General features: G+C 46.9%; 1 protein-coding gene across 4 annotated transcripts in view; it reads left to right on the plus strand.

The window, feature by feature from the left end:
• The window catches only part of ARHGAP17 (Rho GTPase activating protein 17), an 85155-nt gene extending 63701 nt beyond the window's left edge, over positions 1–21454 (plus strand). Inside the window, exons 17-21 of one of the 4 annotated variants that reach the window (XM_033962986.1) lie at positions 1573–1815; positions 2185–2360; positions 12842–13411; positions 16656–16705; positions 20580–21454. In XM_033962986.1, the coding sequence (XP_033818877.1) occupies positions 1573–1815; positions 2185–2360; positions 12842–13411; positions 16656–16663 (997 nt within the window). In that variant the 3' untranslated portion in view covers positions 16664–16705; positions 20580–21454. The remainder of the gene's footprint in view (positions 1–1572; positions 1816–2184; positions 2361–12841; positions 13412–16655; positions 16706–20579) is intronic. The other 3 variants (XM_033962985.1, XM_033962988.1, XM_033962987.1) reach the window with 3 other exon arrangements.
• The last annotated feature ends 1141 nt before the right edge of the window (positions 21455–22595 follow it).

Consider the following 22595-nt stretch of genomic DNA (forward strand, 5'->3'; position numbering starts at 1 on the left):
AAGAATGATTTTAAAAGAGGGCATCCAGAAAAATTGAAAGGAGACAGATTCAGAACGAATGCTAGGAAGTCCTTCTTTACTTAGAGGGTGGTGGACACCTGGAATATGTTTCCAGAAGGGGTGATAGGACAGAGTACGATATTGGGCTTCAAAAAGAGATTGGATGATTTCCTGAAGGAGAAGGGGATTGAAAGGTATAGAGGATAATAAATGATTAGGGAATAAGAGGTTTAGGTAAAGGGTCACTTACAGGTCTTGGACCTGGGAGGCCGCCACCGGAGCGGACCCCTGGTCTGACCCGGCAGAGGCAATGCTTGTGTTCTTATGAATGCCAACGATCGCGAACACATCTTGCTAAGGTGGGCACAAGCATGACAATTGAATGTCCCTCCCTCGGAGGGAGTCTCAAGGCAGGGGCAGGTTCTGGAGAAGCTTGTACTGCTCTCTCCAACCTGAAGATAATGGATGGGAAGCCGGGGGGGGGGGGACTTTGCAGAAATGAAAAAAAGGAGGCCTGGTATCGACAGAGAAGTCCCTCCCGATGGCTGCTGCATTCCTTAGCAGAGACTTCCATGGCTTCCCTCTGCTTTCCAGGCCCAGCTTGAGCTGTGAACAGCAGATTTCCACCCAGGGCTTTTAAAGTCATATTTTTGTGGCAGTCAAATACCTGAAAAAAGGCTATTGCAGTCCAAAACAGTTCTATTGTCATTGACTGTGTGCCATGAATCTTTTAATCTAGTCTTTTATTTGTGGATCGCATGAGTTCAAGGCAATTTCGAAGTAAGAGAACCCTCGTTAGAGCAGGGTCATATTAGATTTCAGCATAGGGAGAGACAAAAAAAACAAACCCAAACCTTTTGCAATTTGATTTGGAGTGGAACTGAGCAGGATTTCTGTAGCCAGTTACCGACCGATGAGCGTTTTCTGCTCCCTGCTCCACTGTGGTGTTCATAGGGCTGTGAGGTCGACCCAACCCCTCCTGAGGCCATGCGAATGTCATCGTCGTCTGTGTACAAAGATCTCAGTTTTCTATTCCATTCTCCCAGGGAGCTCAGAACACTTTACATGAATTTATTTTGGTACTCGAGCATTTTCCCCTCACAATTTATCTAATGTACCTGGGGCAATGGGGGGATTAGGGGACTTGCCCGGGGACACAAGGAGCAGTGTGGGTTTGAACCCACAACCTCGACTGCACCGCACTCTCCCTTTGATCTTGTTCCACATCAGACGCTCCTAAAGACTCGGAGTCCTTTTGCCCTGGGGTAGCTTTTCTACAGCTCCAGCATGGACATGGCCACAGTGAGGTCAGTGGCTTTGCCAAAGCAATATGGGGCATAAGGGAATTTCTATCATGGCATAGCTGAAGCTTTTTTGTGAGCAGATCTTAAAAGCTGCTTCTCCTTTCCATTGGATGTGTGTTATTCTGTCCGTCTGCATGTCCTTTAACGGTTGAGCGCCAGCTGCATGATTTAACCTGACTGAGTTTTGTGTGGGTTCTTGTACTGCTGGCAGATGTACCTGTGGCTGCCTTTGCATGGTTGTGTTGTTCATTCTGTCTTTTCTCTGTAGCTTGGGCATGAAGGCTCTGGAGGTCCACGCCAATTCCCGCCGAGGGGGTACTATAAACAGAAAGCACACCTCCCCTGCTTTCCAGCCACCTCTGCCGCCTTCTGAGGCTGGTGCACTCATGCAGGCAGGACCAGAGCCGCAGGCGCAGGCAGGTGGCTTAGGTGGTAGTCCAGGCACTGCTTTTCCCAGCCCTCCTGCTGTCTCTGCAGAGCAGCCTGTAAACTCGGACAGTGAGGAGATCAGGTAAGGAGCATGGCTTATTCCAGCACAAAGCGAGGTGAATAGTGGGTTAGGCTGTGGCTCCTGTAATCTCCCCATCCCCATCCCATGCCACGGTTCAGTTTTGCTCCAGCGGCTTCTGGTACCTCCACGGTTAACACTGCAGGAATGGAATTGAATATGTTCTTCTGGGAAAGGTCTGCTATTCGAGGAACATTTGCTGATTCAGAGTCTGTCTGGTGTTGGCTACCTTTGAATTAGACTTTAGTGTCTTGTGTCTGTAGTGGAAGAATGATGTTAGCCAGAGGGTGTCAAATGTCCTGGACACACAGCCTCTCTTGACGGCACAGCTACTCAGCCACACTGACCACCTTTCCTGCTCTTTCCTTTCAGTCTGGGCAAACCCAAAGACACGGCACCAGCTGCAACCACCCCACCCCCCGTGAGAAACGGGGCACCTGCCCTGAACACCGTGCAGAGCCAGCCTTCGTCAGCAGGCGCCTCCAGCCAGCTGTCCGTTGGCCCATCATACAGTGCCGCAGGACCAAGCCCCCATATGACGAGACGAGGTACAGCTCACATTCACTTGTCAGTGTCGATGTTGTCTACTACGTTGATGCTTTCAGTTTTTCACTGCTCTACGCACTCTACACTCCCTTTTCCAGCTGAGGGAGAGGGAATGGGGATTTATAATACCGCCTTTTTGTCGCTGACATCCAAAGCGGTGGGCACTGGAGGATTAAGTCACCGGGATTTCATCTCACAACCTCGGGGTGCAGAGGCAGCAGCTCAACCAGTGAGTCACAGTTGCACATTGATAGGAAATCGGAGAAATATTTTTTGCTTACCCCCAAATTCTGTATATGGCGCCAAAGGTGGGCGATGTGGTTGATTGGCCTAACTGGCAATTAACAGCTCGTGGTTAGCGCTGTAGTTTGAGCACCCTGAGCTTGTGGGTTCGAACCCAGCGTTGCTCCTTGTGACCAGGTGCAGTAGGTAGAGTGAGAGCCCACCAGGACAGACAGGGGGAAATGCTTAAGCATTTTTTGACAATCTCCATTGATAGGCAGCATATAAATAACAAACTGAGTGGGCTCATTATGCTTTCTTGACCCTGAGAAAAAGCATGACGTAGTATCAGTTTAGTTCCCATGATTGGACACAGGTGAGTGATAAAAAAATAATGGTGCCGTGGACCTGAGATCTGAAAAGGGCCAGGAGATATGCGATTTGTGGCCTAGAGGTTTTCATTATAGCAAAGTATTTGTAAGGCTCTGCCCCTTCCCCGCCCCCCCCTCCCCCCCCAGTAACAGCCCTTAAGAGAATTTATTACCATGTAGGGTGGCTAGAGACGGGGAAATTTTCCATGTTGTCACCTTTGCAGACATTTGCACCGACTTCTACCAAGCTAAGACAAAGAGGCCAAAGAAACTGTGTAACCAGAGATCAAAATGAATTTTCTTTGACTAGGACAGAACAGGGGCTGTTGAAAGTCTGTATATTCAGAAGAAACATGTATGTATAATTCACCCTGCATTCTAAAGTAAAGCTAGAAACGACCCTAGATGCAGTGGAGAAATGGATGGAAACTGAAACTAAACTCAGATAAAACTAAATTCCTTCTGCTCGAAAAGGCCAAAACTCCCACCATTACAGACCTGAAAATTAAGAACACCAAATACCCAACTCCTAGGAGTAACGATAGACAGATGCTGCACAATGCAGTCCCAAATCAATAAGACATCCCAGAAAGCTTTTCTAATTATGAGAAATCTACGTAAAATAAGAAAATTGTTCGACTCAGGCTAATTGTCCAATCCCTAGTCTTAGGTCTACTGGACTATTGCATTATCCCAGGACAAGCAGGCAGCTATTCTCACTAGTGGGTGATGTCATCCGACAGAGCCCCGATACGGACATCTCACAAGCATGTCTTGCTTGAAGAACATAAGCAGTGCCTCTGCCGGGTCAGACCATAGGTCCATCCTGCCCAGCAGTCCGCTCCCGCGGCGGCCCAAACAGGTCACGACCTGACTGAATCACTAGAAGGGGCCCCCTTGCCACCTTGGTTTCCCATTGAGTCCTATCTTCACATCGAAGTCCTAACCCTCCGGTCTTGTACATGCACGACCTGGTTGGGTTTCTATACTTATTACCTGGTTAGCTTTCTATACCTGTGTTACATCCCAGCACCTCTCTCAGTATCGCACGATCCCTTTATCCCTCAGGAATCCGTCCAATCCCTGTTTGAATCCCTGTACCGTACTCTGCCTGATCACTTCCTCCGGTAGCGCATTCCAAGTGTCCACGACCCTTTGGGTGAAAAAAAACTTCCTTGCATTTGTTTTGAACCTATCTCCTTTCAGTTTCTCCGAATGCCCCCTCGTACATGTTTTCCCTTTCAGCCTGAAGAATCTGTCCCTATCCACCCTCTCTATGCCCCTCATGATCTTGAAGGTCTCTATCATATCTCCCCTGAGCCTCCTTTTTTCCAGAGAGAAGAGCCCCAGCCTATCCAACCTCTTGGCGTATGGGCAGTGTTCCAGCCCTCTTACCAGTTTCGTTGCTCTCCTTTGGACTCTCTCAAGTACTGCCATGTCCTTCTTGAGGTGTGGCGACCAATACTGAACGCAGTATTCCAGATGTGGACGCACCATCGCTCGATACAATGGCATGATGACTTCCCGCGTCCTGGTTGTTATGCCCCTCTTTATGATGCCCAGCATCCTGTTGGCTTTTTTCTTAGACTTTCTTAGACTTAGAAGTTTCAAAATGCCCGCACCGCGCATGCGCCAGTGCCTTCCCGCCCGATGGACCGGGCGTGTCTCCTCAGTTCTTTTCTTTCCGCGGAGCTGAGAAGTTTTACTTCAGTTCTGCGCTGACTGAATTCCCGTTTTATTGCCTTCTAATTCCGCAATTTTGGATTTCTTTTCCTCTTTTCGTGTGTTTTCTTTCTTTTATTTAAAAAAAAAAAAAATTTTTCTTCCGGCGAGTCGGCCGGGTCGGCCACGTGGCTCAGGCCCAGCTCCTTCGATCTAGCGGCGGAGCTTTTTCGGCCTATGTCCCGGCCAATCACCGGTTTTAAAAAGTGTAGCAAATGCCAGCGCGCGATTTCGCTGACGGACCCGCATCGACGCTGCCTGCAGTGTCTTGGTCCAGAACATTTCCCGAAATCGTGCCGGCCTTGTTCCACTCTAACAGCGCGAGTGTTTAAGCGGCGCTGCCTGTTGTGGGAGTCGATGTTCAAGATGGAAGCTGCTAAAGAACCTTCGGCTTCGACTTCATCGGCAGCTTCGCCTGTCCATGCGAAACCAGCGACTGCTCCTGCGACTCCGGGCCTTTTGAAGCCGGCTTCGTTTACCCCGACTTCGGCCACGAGTTCGACGTCGGTGCCTGTCCCCGTCTCCTCGGCTCAGGTACCGCCTTCCACTATTCCACCTGTGGTCATTAAAGTGCCGAAAGCTGCCAAGCAGAAGCACTCGACCACGAAGGAGCGCGAAGACCGTGCTGGAGGACCCCCTTTCGGTGTGGATCCCTCCATATCGGCTTCGCTGCGGTCCCTGCTGGAAGCTCAGTTTGTCGAGCTCATGCAGACTATGGGGCCCAGATTAATCGCCTCCATCCAGGGTGACCTCCCGGTCCCAGGGAGCGGACCGCCCCCTCCCCCTCCTCCTTGTCGATCGATCTCGTTGCTTGACGAGGAGGAGCGGCGAAGGCGGCTGGTCCCTCGAGGCGGGCTTCCTTTAGCGATATGCCTCCTTTAGAGCCCATTACGCCTCCGCGCCATCACGGTGCTGTTCCCCCGACTGATGATCGAAGTCCTGGGCATAGTAAATCACAGGAAGAGTTCTTCCGCACTCCATACCAGGCCTGGGCTGCAACACGGGAGGCGGCCTCCATTCCGCCCCTTCGCTCTACCGCTTCCAGTCCCATACATTCACTGGAAGCTTCGGGGGACCATGCGAAGTATAGACGTTCTCGCTCTCCCTCCCGGCACCGGGAGGGACATCGATCCAGACACTCCTCTCGGCACTCCTCGCGCCACTCGGAGGTTTCGCCACAGAAGAAGCTGCCACGTCTGGGGTACTCCTCATCGGATTTATCTCCCCAGGAGGGGCCGGAGTACGAGGAGCCATCTACCTCTTATTCTCCTTGTCGCTCCCAAGTCTCCCTGGATCCTGAGGCTTCTACTTCCTCCAGTCCGTCTCGGAGGCCGGTACTGGCGGACCAGTTGTCTTTTTCTTCCTTCCTCCGGCAAATGGCAGATGACTTGGATGTGACTTTGGACACTGGGTCTCGGTATTCTAAGGAGTATCTCGACACCATGCACTTGCCTAATCCTCCTGCGGAGTCTCTTCGACTTCCTCTGCATAAATTACTGGATCAAACATTAATGCGATGTTTCGAGACGCCGTACTCCATCCCTGCGGTCCCGAGCAAATTGGATGCAAGATACCGCATTGTTCATCATAAGGGGTTTGAGGGCGCTCAACACTCTCACCAATCCCTGCTGGTCGAGTCCTCTCTCAAGCGTTCTCATCCCTCCCAGGTCTATGCCTCTGTACCACCGGGATGAGAGGGGAGAACGATGGATAAGTTCGGTAGGAGAATCTACCAGAATTCTATATAGTTTCTTTTTTTCTTCATATTTGGAGTTCTTCTTGCCGGTGCTCCGCAAGTTTACTCCTTACATTGATGCTCAGGCTCGATTCGAGTTCGAGGAAGTGGTAGCCTCCCTTTCCCAGCTCCGTCTTCAGCTGATGCAGTCCTCGTACGATGCCTTCGAGCTCTTGGCACATCCTGGACCTTCGAGTCCTCAACAAGTTTTTAGTAAAGGAGAGGTTTCGCATGTTGACCCTTGCTTCTCTCTACCCCCTCCTCGAGCGGAATGACTGGTTATGCTCTCTGGATCTCAAGGAGGCCTACACTCACATTCCCATTCATCCGGCCTCCCGCCAGTTCCTCAGATTTCGGGTGTGACATCTGCAGTATCGAGTGCTTCCTTTCGGCCTGTCCTCGTCTCCCAGAATCTTCACGAAATGTCTGGTGGTGGTGGCCGCTGCACTCCGGAACAGGGGTCTTCAGGTATTTCCCTACCTCGACGACTGGCTCATCAAGGCCCCCTCTGCTCCAGTGGTCATTTCGGCGACCTTGACCATGATCTGCTTCCTGCAGAGCTTGGGCTTCGAGATCAACTTCCCCAAATCCCATCTGCAGCCTACCCAGTCCCTTCCCTTCATCGGGGCGGTACTGGACACCATTCAGCTTCGAGCATTCCTTCCTCCTCAGCACATGGATGCTCTTCTTCATCTCTGCCAGTCTGTATCTTCTCGCCAGTCCATCTCAGCGAGACACATGATGGTCCTCCTGGGCCACATGGCCTCTACAGTTCATGTGACACCCTTTGCCAGGCTCCATCTCAGAATTCCTCAGTGGACCCTAGCTTCTCAATGGACTCAAGTGTCAGACCCGTTGACTCGACACATCATAGTCACTCCTGCTCTTCGGCAGTCTCTACTTTGGTGGATGACCTCTTCGAATCTATCCAGAGGTTTGCTGTTTCACACTCCTCCTCATCAGAAGGTTCTCACAACCGATTCCTCGGCCTATGCCTGGGGGGCTCATCTGGATGGGCTTCGCACTCAGGGATTCTGGACCAGTGCAGACCGCCTCCATCAGATCAATCTTCTGGAGCTCAGAGCAATATTCTATGCTCTTCAAGCTTTTCAACATCTGCTTCACGACATGGTGGTCCTCATCCGCACAGACAACCAGGTCACCATGTATTATGTAAACAAGCAGGGGGGCACGGGATCGGCCTCCCTCTGCCAGGAAGCTCTCAGAGTCTGGGATTGGGCGGTCCGCCACAATGCCTTCCTCAAAGCTGTCTACATTCAGGGGAAGGACAATGTCTTGGCAAACAACTTGAGTCGACTCCAGCCTCACGAATGGACTCTCCATTCCAACCCCCTTCATCAGATCTTTGCACAATGGGGGACGCCTCAGATAGACCTCTTTGCGGCCCCCCACAACTTCAAACTGCCTCAGTTTTGCTCTAGGATCTACACTCCTCATCGCCTCGAGGCAGATGTCTTTCTGCTGGATTGGAGGAATCGATTTCTGTATGCGTTTCCTCCATTTCCTCTCATTCAAAAGACTCTGGTCAAATTGAAATCAGACCAAGCCATCATGATTCTGATAGCTCCTCGGTGGCCCAGACAATCTTGGTTCTCCCTTCTGCTTCAACTCAGCAGCAGGGCACCAGTCCTTCTTCCAGTGTTTCCTTCTCTGCTTATTCAACATCAAGGATCACTGCTTCATCCCAACCTGCAGTCTCTCCACCTGACAGCTTGGTTCCTCTCAACGTAACTCCTCACCAGTTTTCTCAAGCGGTGAGGGATGTCTTAGAGGCTTCCAGGAAGCCTGCTACTCGACAATGCTACTCCCAAAAGTGGACTAGATTCTCTTCCTGGTGTATTTCCAATGCCAAGGAGCCTCAGCGAGCTTCCCTATCCTCTGTGTTGGACTATCTTCTACACCTGTCTCAGTCTGGCCTCAAGTCTACATCTATAAGAGTCCACCTGAGTGCTTTTGCGGCTTTCCATCAGCCTCTACAGGGGAAACCTCTTTCTGCTCATCCTGTGGTTTCCAGATTTATGAAAGGACTTTTCCATGTCAATCCTCCTATCAAACCTCCTCCTGTGGTTTGGGATCTCAATGTTGTCCTTTCTCAACTCATGAAGCCTCCGTTTGAACCTCTCAACAGGGCTCCACTTAAGTATCTCACCTGGAAAGTGGTTTTTCTGGTGGCCCTCACGTCTGCTCGCAGGGTCAGTGAGCTTCAGGCCTTAGTGGCGGATCCACCTTTCACAGTATTCCATCATGACAAGGTGGTCCTCCGCACTCATCCGAAATTCCTGCCTAAAGTGGTCTCTGAATTTCATCTCAACCAATCCATTGTACTTCCAGTATTTTTTCCAAAGCCTCATTCTCATCATGGAGAATCAGCTCTTCACACTCTGGACTGTAAACGTGCTTTGGCTTTCTACCTGGATCGCACCAAACCACACAGAACTGCTCCTCAACTTTTCGTCTCCTTTGATCCAAACAAGTTGGGACGACCTGTATCGAAGCGCACCATCTCCAATTGGATGGCGGCTTGTATCTCTTTCTGCTATGCCCAGGCTGGATTACCCCTTCCCTGTAAGGTCACAGCCCATAGGGTCAGAGCAATGGCAGCCTCTGTAGCCTTCCTCAGATCGACACCGATTGAGGAGATTTGTAAGGCTGCCACTTGGTCCTCGGTTCATACATTCACCTCTCATTATTGTCTGGATACTTTCTCCAGACGGGATGGACAGTTTGGCCAAACTGTGTTACAAAATTTGTTCTCCTAAGTTGCCAACTCTCCCTCCATCCCATTGAGGTTAGCTTGGAGGTCACCCACTAGTGAGAATACCTGCCTGCTTGTCCTGGGATAAAGCAATGTTACTTACCGTAACAGTTGTTATCCAGGGACAGCAGGCAGCTATTCTCACGTCCCTCCCACCTCCCCTGGGTTGGCTTCTCTGCTAGCTACCTGAACTGAGGAGACACGCCCGGAGCATCGGGCGGGAAGGCACTGGCGCATGCGCGGTGCGGGCATCTCGAAACTTCTGAGTTTCTTCAAGCAAGACATGCTTGCAAGATGTCCGTATTGGGGCTCTGTCGACATCACCCACTAGTGAGAATAGCTGCCTGCTGTCCCTGGATAACAACTGTTACGGTAAGTAACATTGCTATTCCCTCTATCTACTTTGTCCTGCCAACATGATTAAACAACTTCAGACTATACAAAACACTGTCCTCAGACTGATCTACTCTCTGAGAAAATATGATCACATCACCACAGCCTTCCTAGACTCTCACTGGCTACCAATACAAGCACAAATTCAATTCAAATTCTACTGTCTATTATTCAAAGCATTAAATGGCTCCGCACCCCCCTATCTAAACAACCGCCTAAACCAGATCCTCACCTCAAGACAAAGAAGAACCCTGACCCCTTTTGCCTTCCCTCCGCTCAAGGGCACTCAGCGCAAGAAGATGTTTGATAATCTTCTGGCGACGCAAGCAGCAAAACTTAACCACTCCATCTCCAACCTGCTGATGGCAACGGGTGACCTCAAAACATTTTGAAAAGAAATCAAAACCCTGCTTTTCAAAAAATTTATCCAGACATCTTAACATCCCCCTTCCCCCTCCTCCCAGATAAATTCCCCTCCCAAAGCCTCCACTTAGGTAATCTCTTCCTCCTCAAAACACCAACCAAGAATACAGACCCCTGAAATGTAATGTAATCTTATTTGTAACCTAACTAACCTATTTGTTATATTACCTAGAAATGTACAGTCATCTTACTATCCAATTGCAAGTTCTTCCAGAATTTATCCAGCTTTCTCACCTCTTTTGTAACCAAAAAAAGCCAAACTATTGTAACTTCATTGGAAATGTCCAATCAGCTCTTTTGTAATCCGCCTTGAACTGCAAGGTATAGGCGGAATAGAAGTCTCTAATGTAATGTAAAGTACTTACACACATTTGACCAAGGAAAAAAATTATTAGCAGCGACATTCTAAGTTTTGGAAAATCACCTTTTTTTTTTAATAAGCATTTGCAGAGTGGGTCAGATGGGCCTCGAGAGGGCAATTTTTGCAAACAGGTCATTAGAATTTGCTATGACATGGGATTTAAAAATTTTGCCACTTAATTACGTTTTAAATATTTCTAGAATTCTTTTACACTGAAAGCGTACAATACATTGTGTAGATTAGTGAAACAACACCTATTTTAAGCCATTCTGAATTTTATTTTTTTAGACAAGGGTGTGAAGACTTTTGCAGTGTGTGTGTGGTGTGCTAAGCTGCTGATCCAAATCACCTTTTCACTCAACAGTGTTAAATGTCCATACAATTATTCAACCCCCCCCCAAAGGAAGCCTTCACTCAGTCTGTCTCTTTTGGGCCCCTCTCCAGCCTTCTCCTAATGTCTCCCTTGTGCCCATCGCTGCCTGAAATGACTTCTTTCTGCCTGCCCTACGTTCGGGCTTTGCATATACATAAGCCACATGGTACAGAGGGAAGTGTCGCAGTTTCAATTTTCACGAGACTTCCCAAACCCCTACGCTGTGTGGCTCAAGTATACGCAGAGCCCAGTTGTCATACAGGGGGGAGAGAAGCAGTTTCAGGCAGCGCTAGAGTAGGAAAAAAATCTTTAGGGGCCTGAAATCACAATGCCAGGATGCAATTTGTCAAGCTCTGGAATGATGACCATAAAACACAGTTTAGTTAGCACACAAGTTCCTGACAAAGCTGTGATGGGGTAAGAATCGCAAAATAGGAGAGGAGCCCTTAAACTTACTGGCATTTTATCCTTAAGATCATAAAGATTTTTTTATTTTTAAATTTTATTTATTCAGTTTTCTACACCGTTCCCCCAGGGGAGTTCAGAATGGTTTACAAGAATTTATTCCAGTACTCAAGCATTTTCCCGTCTGTCCCAGTGGGCTCACAAATCAATCTCTCTAATGTACCTGGGGGAGGGGGATTGAGTGACTTGCCCAGGGTGAGAAGAAGCAGCGTGAGTTTGAACCCACAACCTCAGGGTGCTGAGGCCACACTGGTAATGAACAATCTTTCAAAGAGTAGTTCAGAAAAAACTGAGTGCCAAGAGCCAGGACCTTTTGGCCATCCTCTATAATAAAACCCTAAGCGCACATGTGCACTGAGGGTTTTGTGATCGTTGCGCCGTGCTCTGTCCCTCTGTGCCGAATTCCATTTTGGAACACGACGGCGACTCCCCCTTCCCGCCCTCACTCACCAACCGCTGCTGCCACCGCTGTCCTCTTCAAAGCAGCCTGTTGAGGTTCGCCAGCTGGCTGTAGCGAACCTCGCAGGCCGCTCTCCACCTTGGTAGCACGTTCCTTCTGACGTGATCGTGTCAGAGGGAACCTGCTACTGAGGTGGAGAGTGCTGCAAGGTTCGCTACAGCTGGCTGGCGAACCTCAGCAGGCTGTTTTGTTGAAGAGGGGCAGCAGCGGTTTGTGCCGGTGGGCCAGAGGACACCAGGAACCATGGATGGAAGGAGTGTAAGAACGGGAGGGGGAGGAAACAGAAGGAGGCCACGGAGCAGGCAGGCATGGCACAACAGGAGACCAGGGGGAGAGGGAAGGGGGCTGCTTTGGGGAAGGGGTGTGCTGGGGGGCAGACAGCAATCATGCTTTGCTCTGGGAGGGGGGGAAACAGAAGGGGGCCACGGAGAGACAGGCAGGCATGGCGCAACAGAGAAATTTAGGCAGGCAGGGGGCCAGGGAGAGACACAGACAGAAAGAATGACGGACAGACAGACAGCATCCAAGGAGAGAGAGACAAAAAAAACAAAAAACCAGACAGACATCTTACTCTAGCACCCGTTAATGTAACAGGTTTAAACACTAGTAGGACATAATTCCTTCCACAAAACATACATAGTCTAGAAACATCGGGGACCCCTGTGACCCAGAAAAGATGCTTTGCTTGCTTTAGTGTGTTTCTGTTGCTTTGTGCTCTTTCAGACGTCACGTCATCGACTGCCTCAGCTGGGGTGACTTTGGGAATGGTACTCGGCTGGCAGAGAGCAGGTTTGTTGTACCTCCAGAAAGGGACAGTGCACTTCTCTTGAAGACTGTGCTTACTCCCTAAGCTCTGAATACTATCGTTCCCTCTTTCGTGTTACGTTGTAGTCATAGAAATCAAAATAATTTATAATAATTTTCAGTGACAATCATAAGGGAAGAAAGTAATGAAGTTTAAATTGACTGCCTTAAATTAATGACTTAAGTTTTGGGGGGTTGGTACAGTTTAAAGATAAGACAGACTGAGTGGGAGATGAGGGGGCACTGTGAATTGAAGAGGTGGTGGGCGGGCAGTGATGCCCCAAGGAAGCAGAGCATGCAGCAGTTTCGTAGAAGCCGAGACTATAAAGCACTTAAGTCTGAAAGACATTTGTTTACGTGTGGCTTTTCCATCCACAGGCACTAAAAAACCAGCACCACCACCGCCAAAGCCAAACCCATCTGCTGGGCAGCCAGGATATCAAGGACCTTTGGCCCCTTCCATCTCTCCTAAACCTCCCACAAGAAGCCCATCTCCCCCCAACCAGCAAGTTAACCATGGGGCAGCCCAGGCCCCTGTCTATTCCCATGGCTCTCTACCTCGTAGGTTTTGTAGCAACCTACCAATTATACAAGCACCTAATCACCCCCCACCTCAGCCTCCGACACAGGCTACTCCTCCGCTACAGCCAAAATCGCTTGCACAGGCAACGCCGCCTCCTGCTGCCACCAGCGTTGAGTATGGAAGCGGCCAGCCATCATTCAATCCTCCTCCATTGGCACCCGACACACCACTGTCGGGAGCCCAACAGACTGGCTCTCCAACTCTGCAGTCCTCCGAAACATCCCTTCCGCAGATGGGCACGCTACCCAGGCTGCGACCAGTCCCCAAGCCCAGGAGCCGCCCAAGTGTTCCCCCTCCTCCCCATCCTCCAGTTCCCTCATCAACTGGCGAAACTCTGTCTACAACTGCTTCAAAAACAGTCACAGGTAAGCCAGTGGAAGAGAATGCATCTTTCTTCTTAATGATTGATGGGTCGGTATTGAGTCAGCGTTTATAAAAACGTGGCCCTTCCTGGGTCAGTGGATAAAACTGGTCTTCAGTGCTGTACCGCATAGAAAATTAGCCAGTTTTCCAAGAGCTGCTGTTGAGCCATGCGGGCATCAGCATGGAATATCACCGTGGTCAGAGGAGATATTCGGCTGCACTGCCCGATTTTAAGTGGCATTGAATAGCCCTCCTGACTTGGTGCAGTTTAACTGAGCAGGATCCTGAGAGGGTGTGGTCGAATGGCGCCTTTCCACACCCCCTTTTGTTGAGGGTATGGAGGAAGTGGAGGGGAGATATCAGCATATGAGCCAATTTGGGCATAATTAGAGGATTCCCCTAGGATTGATAAATAAGGTGTTGCTAAAATGGTGGAGGCAAAGGTTGGAGTGTATGGGGCGCTTTGTGGAGGATTAAGGAATACCATTTTGGATAGGAAATTTAGGGAGAAAAGGGGGTGAGAAGGAATGAGGAACTTGCATTGCTGGAGCTTATCTAGAGGCAGGAAAGTTACCATAGGACACTTTTCCAGGCTACACGTCATCCTGATGTCACCTGAGAAGCTTTTCATTCCAAGGAATTAGACGGCTTTAGGTCCTAATCTACAAATAATGTGATATTGCCTCTGACTGCATAGATCAGGGATTAAGTGCCATACAAAGACAAGATTCCTCTCTTCATACTCCAGATAATGTCGTTTGTCAGATTTTTATGGTAAAACTTGATGTAATCAACATATTATATACACTGAACTTTCTGCTTTTCTTAGCACTGGGCATGATGGCTTTATTTAGCATTAACTGGATTTTGGCTCTATTACCCTTCTGCTATATTACATGGAGGAGCGTTTGGCGCAGTGGTTGGAGCTACAGCCTCGGCACTCTGGGGTTGTGGGTTCAAACTCCACGCTGCTCCTTGTGACCCTGGGCAAGTCACTTAGTCCTCCATAGCCTCAGGTATGTTAGATAGATTGTGAGCCCACCGGGACAGAGAGGGAAAAATACTTGAGTACCTGATTGTAAAACCGCTTAGATAATCTTGATAGGCGGTATATAAAAACCTAATAAACTTGAAACGTCTTAGTTTTGTTAACCATCCCTTTTTTAAGAATTCCTAGCATCTCGTTTGCTTTTTTGGCTGCTGCCACACATTGGGTAGGTTTCATCGTATTGTCTACAGTGCCACCCAGATCCTTTTCTTGGGCACTAACCCCCCCCAGGTGGACCCTAGCATCCGGTTATTCTTCCCAATGTGCATCACTTTGCATTGGTCCACATTAAATTCCGTCTTCCAGTTTCCTAAGGTCCGCCTGCAGTTCTTCACAATCCGCATGTGTTTTAACTTTGAACAGTTTAGGGTCATCTGCAAATTTGATTTCCGGTATTTATTTTATTTATTTAAGACACTTGTAGCCTGCATATCAACCATCCCTTCGAATAACGATACATACATAATTTTAAAAAAACATTACATACATAAACAAAACATAGCAGATCACCTCACTCATTGTTCCACTTTCCAGATCATTTATAGCACCAGTCCCAGTACAGACCCCTGTGGCACTCCACTGTTTACTCTCCGCCATTGAGAAAAATGGCCATTTAAACCTACCCTCTGTTTTCTATCCGATAACCAATTCCTTATCCACAACTGAACTTTGCCACCTATTCCATGACACTTTAATTTCCTCAGGAGGAACTTTATCAAAAGCTTTCTCAAAAAATCTAGATACATTACATCAACCGGCTCACCTTTATCCACATGTTTACTCACACCTTCAAAGAGGTTCAAGATCTCCTTCGGCTGAACCCATGCTGACTCTGTCTCATTAAATCATGTTTGTCTACGTGTTCCACAATTTTATTTTTTATAATTGTTTCCACTATTTTGACCGGTACCAAAGTCAGACTTACTTGGCTTACCTCTCTCATATCTCACCGAGCCATCTCTTCAGGCTGAAAAGCCCTACTTGCTTTAGCCTGTCCTCATAGGGAAGTGATCATTTTTGTCACCTTTTTCTAATTCTGTCCTTTTAGAAGTTTCTGTGGAATATTTGTCAGTTTTAGTTGATGATTTCACTGTACTGATGCTCTTTCCTAGTTGTGACAACTGTTTGGGGTGGTTTCTCTATGGTTTTTATGCCTCAGTTGCTGCTCTGTTCAGTTGATTATTGGAACATATGAATGTCGGGTCTTCCTTAAAGGGCCCAGACAGAAAGACATCTGCTCTGGAAGGTTCAACTCAAGTCATGTTCTGAAATCAAAGTGTGTTGTATTTTGTGGTGTTCTGGTTTTGCTGTTCTCACAAGAAAAAGTCTAACAAAATCAGTCTGGTGCTGTGGAAGTAGAGGTTTCAAAATTTGATTTTGTTTGTTCCAAAAACACCTCATTTAAAACAAGTCATTTACCAGTGAGCCAAAACACATGTATGGAACTGTGAAAGGTTCCTTTTCTTTAACCAGATTTATCAAGAACTGTTTGAGTCCACACTTGTACACGTCAATGTACTGAATACAGCACTTTCGTGTAAGGGGCGGCAAATCAAGTGGTGGTCTTTGAGGCCCAGGTAACTTTTTAAGCGTGGGTGCTAAGTGCAAGTTCTGTAATGCCTTTGCAGAATACGAGCATACGTTGGCAATCTCTCGCCCAAATTTAGACGCAAACACATACACCAGCGTGCCTGTACGTTGCAGCTGCAAGCATAAATGGTACAATTCTAGAACCTATGTAGGAGACTGCAAGATATGCTTCCGCCCCCTTAGTTGACAACAGTTATTGCTTTTTAATGCCTAATTAAGCGATTCTATAGTCTGCGTGCATCATTGCGAGCTCACTTTTATCGAACCTGGGCGAAAGTGTGTGAATGCAAAGGGGCTTTGACGAGCGAGGGGAATAGACGCTGCTGCCACTTACACAGGTACGCATGCCCTGCCGCATTTAACGACTGCGGTTATGGCGCATTTTATGGCTGGTGTAAATGTTAGGGGCGGCAAAGCTGAGTTATGCTCGTATTCCACAACAGATCTCGCCACGTAGAGAAATGCCCTCTTTAGGGTATTAACAGTTCCTGGTTTGGGGTTTTTTTTTCCCATTAGAAAGAAAACATTCCTAAGCATTCAAGTTATTGACAGCAGCAAAAACAAACAAACAAAAAATCTAATTTGAAAAATTTCATTCAATAATTTAGATGTTTGACCTGCCTATTCAGTATGACATGAAATTGGAAAGGTTTTAATGGTAAGGAACAAGGCATTTGATTGGCCCCAATGTGTGTGTGCCACTGTCCAATCATGTTGGTGTGGCAGGTATCGGTACTAACTGCGTTGCTGGCTTGCTCTGCACTAATCGACACGCATGCATGCAGGAGACTGACTGACTCCCTCATGTGCTTTGCCTGCTCGCTCCTAACCACAAAGCTGATCAGATTTCGAGATGAGCCCGTTTTAAAGTAATACTTAAGGGCCATTTACTAAACCACCTTAGAGGCATGTGCCGCATGGTTTATATACTGTGTTTACTAGCACAAAGCTGTGATAAGGATTTTTGCAATATTTTTGCAATTACATAGCATGCAGTAAACCACGTGCAAAGTGCATTATATGTCTGGAGTGGGTGTGGAAGTATTAACCACTTAGTCCATTATACGTACCACGTTAATGCGGAGTGTCACCCGCACTCTCAGGGCAATGTGTCCAGGACTGCGGGGACAAGATTTGTACCCTTGTGAGCCGCGGAAGGCTCCACAAGGAATGAAAAAGACACCGGTTAAAAGCCAGGTAAGTTTTCTTGAAAATCAGGACTGGATTTTATTTTGCTGCATAGCATTAAACAAAAATAAAAACCAACTTTTTGTCAGGATTTTAAACAAATAATGCAGTCTTCAAAACCAAACTCAATTTCAATATCATATGCTTTAAAGTTCAAAATTCACACAGCAAAAAGGAAGAAAGGTTCTGTATTTATGAGCCTCAGCTTTATAGTTCTTTCAAAAAGAAAAACTAACCAAAACAAAGTCTCTTTACTTTGATAGAAACTTGTACCCAGATCAGTGACACCGCACTGCACTTCTGGCCAGGTGGTGTGCTCCACGTGTTGTAACTTCAATACACAATTGAGCCCTCTATCCCACCTCAAAACGTGGGGCTAAATCCCCCACCACACTGGCTGGAAAAAGGATTATTTTCTCCAGAACAGGAACAAGCTCAGCAAACAAATGAACTTAGATTCTTTCAGTCCTTAGACCCTGTGCTTCCCTGCACCAACTTAATAGGGTGAATTAAAGCACAGCTTCGCCAAAAAGAAAAAAAAAAAAAAAAACAGTTCAGCCAACTCATTAATTTTGGAAATCTCCATTAGGCGGTTGACTTTCCAGCGGGACCTCTGCATACGATTCCAGCCCCAACTCCATGGCTTGTGGAATTTCAGAGAGATCAGGAGTCAAGTCAGTATCAGCTTCAGCAATCTCCATACATTCTGGGCTTTGTAGGTCCTGCAGAGCTCTTAGTCCTGAGCTAGGCTGCCAGTACTGTTCCTGTGACCGTTCTCCTTCTCTCCAGTTCTCCCTCTGCCTTTCCAACTGCCCAGCCCTGAGGTTAAGGAACTTACAGCCCCGTCCAACCTTCCCAGGTGCAAAGCATTTCCGGTCACAAGCCTTGGGAAGGTGAGGGGGAGGGGAAGTCTGTAGCTCAACCCCTAAGCTCTCTCTGCTGGTTTTAGTGGGAATATCAGGTAAGAAGGAAAATTGTTCTTTATCTTGGGCAGAATGGGAATTAACTGCTCTAGGCATGGGCCTTATACTAGGGCCAATCCTAGCAGGCCTACCTCGCATACCACAGGAGGTACATCACATCGTGCCTTCTAAACAGGACGTGGGAAATGCTCCTGTGTTAACTGTGGCCAGATTCTGACACTTTACGAAAAGTAATTTTTATCAACAGTGGTCAATATCCCAAATCTCATTGTGTCTGTAAGCATTTTCCCAACATACAGCCTCCCCATCCCGAATCCCACTTCCCACCCCAAAGTCTGCAGCAGTAGCTCAAAAAGCTAAAAGATCCTTATCGAGGGGTGGCTTTTAGGACCCCACTTTTCAATCCAGGGGGACAATGCGTCCCAGTCTTGAGGAAACGAGTGATCCCTCAGTATGAAAGAGACGGTGCATTTGACTTCTCCATAACATTATTGACGAAGGATGAGGTTGTATCCATTTTGCCATCAGATGAGACTTTTGCTTCTCTCTCTCCCTCCAAATCCAGCTGAGGCAGTTTTGCAGTTTGAGGAATGGTTTTTCTAAATGATTCCAAAGAGTCTTCCAAAACAGAACAATATTAGGAGAGGTCCACCAGCAATGAATTTGCTGTAGGTCCCGTTTACATCCCCAGACGAGGGACAATTTGTTGGGTGATCTTTCCAAATTTTACATAGAAAGACACCCCACCCCCACCCCCGTTCCAAAAATTTCCTTGGGGTGAATTCTAATGCTAAAGCCCATTTTTCAATGCTGTGAGGCTAAAACATTGGTTCTATCTACGCAGAGGTGGTGAGACTCAGTAAACTGCAACAATGATTTAAGAAATGTTGACTTGAGAGAGAAAAATAATCTGAACACACGTGATACAAGCTCATTGCCTAAGGATCTTACACAGAATTTTATTTTTATTTATTAATTTAGTTTTTTAGCCCATCCTGACAAAGGAGCTCAGAATGGGTTACAAATCAGGTACTCCAGCATTTTTCCCTGTCTAATGTACCTGGGGGGGGGCAATGGGGGAGGGGGGTTAAGTGACTTGCCCAGGGTCACCTCAGGGTGCTGAGGCTGTAGCTTTAACCACTGCACCACACTCCCCTCCCAATATAATAGCAGAAGTGAGCCAAGTATAGGACAGTCGAGCCATTGTGACATCACTACTGAGGTTGGTTCTTATTGGTGGAATGAGGCATGACATCACAATCTCAGCTCTGGAATGTTGCTACTCTTTGGGCTTCTGCCAGACATTATGACATCAGGATACTGCCTTTTTGTAGTTTTACAAACGCACTCAAATTGGTTTTACATACAAGTACTTCAAGCATTTTCCCTGTCTGTCCCAGGGGGCTCACAATCTAACTAATGTACCTGGGGCAATGGGGGGATTAAGTGACTTGCCCAGGGTCACAGGGAGCAGCATGGGTTTGAACCCACAACCTATATGACCTTCAGTACTGTAGTTATACAGAAACATTTTGAATAAACCGTCTCCTATTTAATGGTGGTAGGCTGTGCACAAGGTGTGCTTAGAGCTGGAGCAGAGCTGTTCTTAAAAGGGATCCTCCCGTAGTCTTTCCTGGTCTTCAGTCCAGATTGCAGAGGGTCCCCTTAAGTGGCAGCAGTGCTCCTGTAATGGGTCTTGGTGATAAGGGGAAGGGGATGCGATTTGATATACAGCCCTTCTCTGCTTGCAGTCAAAGCAGTAATTTTGTACATGGGGCAGTGGAGGGTTAGGGGATTTGAACCCAATTTCCATGGTTCTTGGGCCATTTGCTACTTCTCCAGTCCACATCCTCAGCAGCACAGGTCGAGTCATTTTCCCATACTCTGAGGACAAGAGGCAAAGTGACACAACCAACATGAATGCATCTGAAATTCCAATCCCAATCAAAAGAGCAATGGCAAAATGGCCACCGACTTTATTAGCATATCAATAAAATTTAAGAGTCTCTTAAGACCAGCATCCAGCAGCTCTTTGAACATTATTTGTAGCAAAGGACTGGGCCAATCTCAAGAGATTCTTATTTTTATAAAAAGATGGTTTTTAACGTATTATTTACATGTAGATAAAATCGGCGCTTTGTTGCTCTCTTGTTTTGGGACTGTATACTGTGCAAGATAATCTGTCTCTTTTTAGTCTGAAAATTCTCCGTTATTGTGCATCTTTCTGCCTTTCACACTAAAAATGCTTTTGGAGGCTTGCTCTATACTCGTTGCTTTGAGAAAAGGACATGATAGTGCACAGCTTTGGGGGTTTGTATACAGCAAGCTGGTATATATGCGTTGCTTATATGCCTGTGAATTTGGATGATAAATGAAGGCTTGCTCTTGGTGTGTGGGTAACCTGTCCCTTTCTCTTCCTAGACTCCAATGTAGAACCACACAACCAGCTGACACTGGACCCCGAGATGGGCACAGAAAGCACAGCCCTGTGACGTCTGCCAATCTCCCCATCCCTGGCAAGGGCAGAAAAACCGCTAGGCCTTTTCTTTTCAAGATTAACCAGTGAAGAGCTACTTTTGGAGGAAAGGAGTTGGAAAACGGTGAACTAAGCACCTCCCTGGAGAAAGAAGAGGGCTCCGAAAGAAGCTTTATGACCTGCGTCTTGAAAATAATGTTTGTCGTAGATACTGATACGGCTGCTGATCTCCATACGGCAAGAACTCCTCAAAAAGCATGAATTTTGAAATATCAACTTAAAATACCACTTCTAAAAGTGGACTAAGCTGGACCCGTGTGCTACGTTTTCCGAAGACATTCCAGCGTCCAATTTCTCCACATTCTAGGCTTCTGATGGAGTGAAGTGGAGTATTGGTTGCCTCAATATAAGCCAAAACTTCCCTTCCCTTTAATGCAGGTGGTGACTGCTGGACCTCAGTCACTGTGGATTTGGTGGATCCCCAGGAGAAACGGAAGGTTTCTTTGCTTGTATTTGTAGTAACTATTTTCTTGCTGAATGCCCTGAAGTTTGGGGATATATTTTGCCTTATCAAACATATCATTGTGTATTCTGAACTGGGAGACATGTTACCACTGTGTGGAGGGAAACATTACTTGCTTTTTTTCCTCTTTGGATGCAGATCACTCATCATATTGAGTCGTTGCTTCTTAAGGAAAAAAAATCACTATCCATTTCACTTTTTTTTTTAAGTTTGGTATTTTTAAACCCCTTTTTCAAATGTAGTTAAGTTGGTAAAGAACACTCCCTCTCGGTATCTGTGGCCATAGGGGGGGAAGGGAGGGAGGGGGGGAGGGAGCGAGGTGTCAAGGTGCTCTGATAGTATTAAGCCAGACATAAATGACTGTATGTTTATGTGACAGATCCTTTCTCTACGTTCACTTTATACTTAGAGGGAGAGTGGAAAAAATCTGCATATCTTTCCCTTCTCGCTTTCACTTAGTTGAAGAGAATCTGGAATTAGGTTATTTTTCTTTTCATAAGATGTGGAACTTGGGACAAACCATCGAAGGCGATGCTGGAACAAGACCTGGTCTAACGGTACCGAGGGTCCTCGTGTCTGTCCTACTGTTTTTCTTAGTCTCACTGAATGAGGTGTTGTGACTCCCACATCGGACTCGTTCTTTTCAGTGCCCGGGAGGCGAATTATCACTCTGTTAGTTTTATCTAACAAATATTTCGAGAAATACCATTTTATAATGAAACAATATATCATATGTATAAAGTAGTACTTCTGTGTTTACTGTGCTAGAAATGAATTTCTAAAACCAAAAGGCTTCATTTAATGTGTTTTAATATCTTATTAACAATAAAGTTAACTGAAAAGTTTGATGTAAAAAGTTTTTGAAAGAATTTCCACACCTTGACGCATGTAGACAGATACTTCTGCGGAAGGGATTACATAAACTCCTTATTAGCTTTGTGGGTGACGGGGGCAATATCTGAGGCATCGGTTTGGTGGGTAGAAGATCATTAATTTTCAAAGAGCTTAAAATTGCAGGGCATATACTGAAATCAGCTGGTGCTCAATGTTTAACTCTCCCCAATCTCACCAGAAACAAATAGCTACAAATTCAATAAGTTTTATTGTTGAGATGCCCTCAGATAAAACAATACAAAAGCTGCTTTAAAAAGGTGAGTTTTCTCATTCACTGGGCTAATCTCGCTACCGTTTGTAACATATTTATAGTGTTAAAAAACAAAAGCACTAAAGCTTTAGCTGCCAAATTTCAGAGCATTCTTCAAGCTTCGCTAGGTCTTTCTTCATGTTATTCACCCCATCCTGGGTGTCTAATCTATTGCAGATTTTGGTATCATCCGCAGAGGCAAATCTTACCCTGCAGTCCTTCAGCAATATCGCTTATAAAAGAACAGAACCTTGAGGCACTCCACTGGTAACCTCCCTTTCCTCAGAAATCTCC

This window comes from Geotrypetes seraphini, chromosome 11 (genome assembly GCF_902459505.1).
Source record: "Geotrypetes seraphini chromosome 11, aGeoSer1.1, whole genome shotgun sequence".
Taxonomy (NCBI): domain Eukaryota; kingdom Metazoa; phylum Chordata; class Amphibia; order Gymnophiona; family Dermophiidae; genus Geotrypetes; species Geotrypetes seraphini.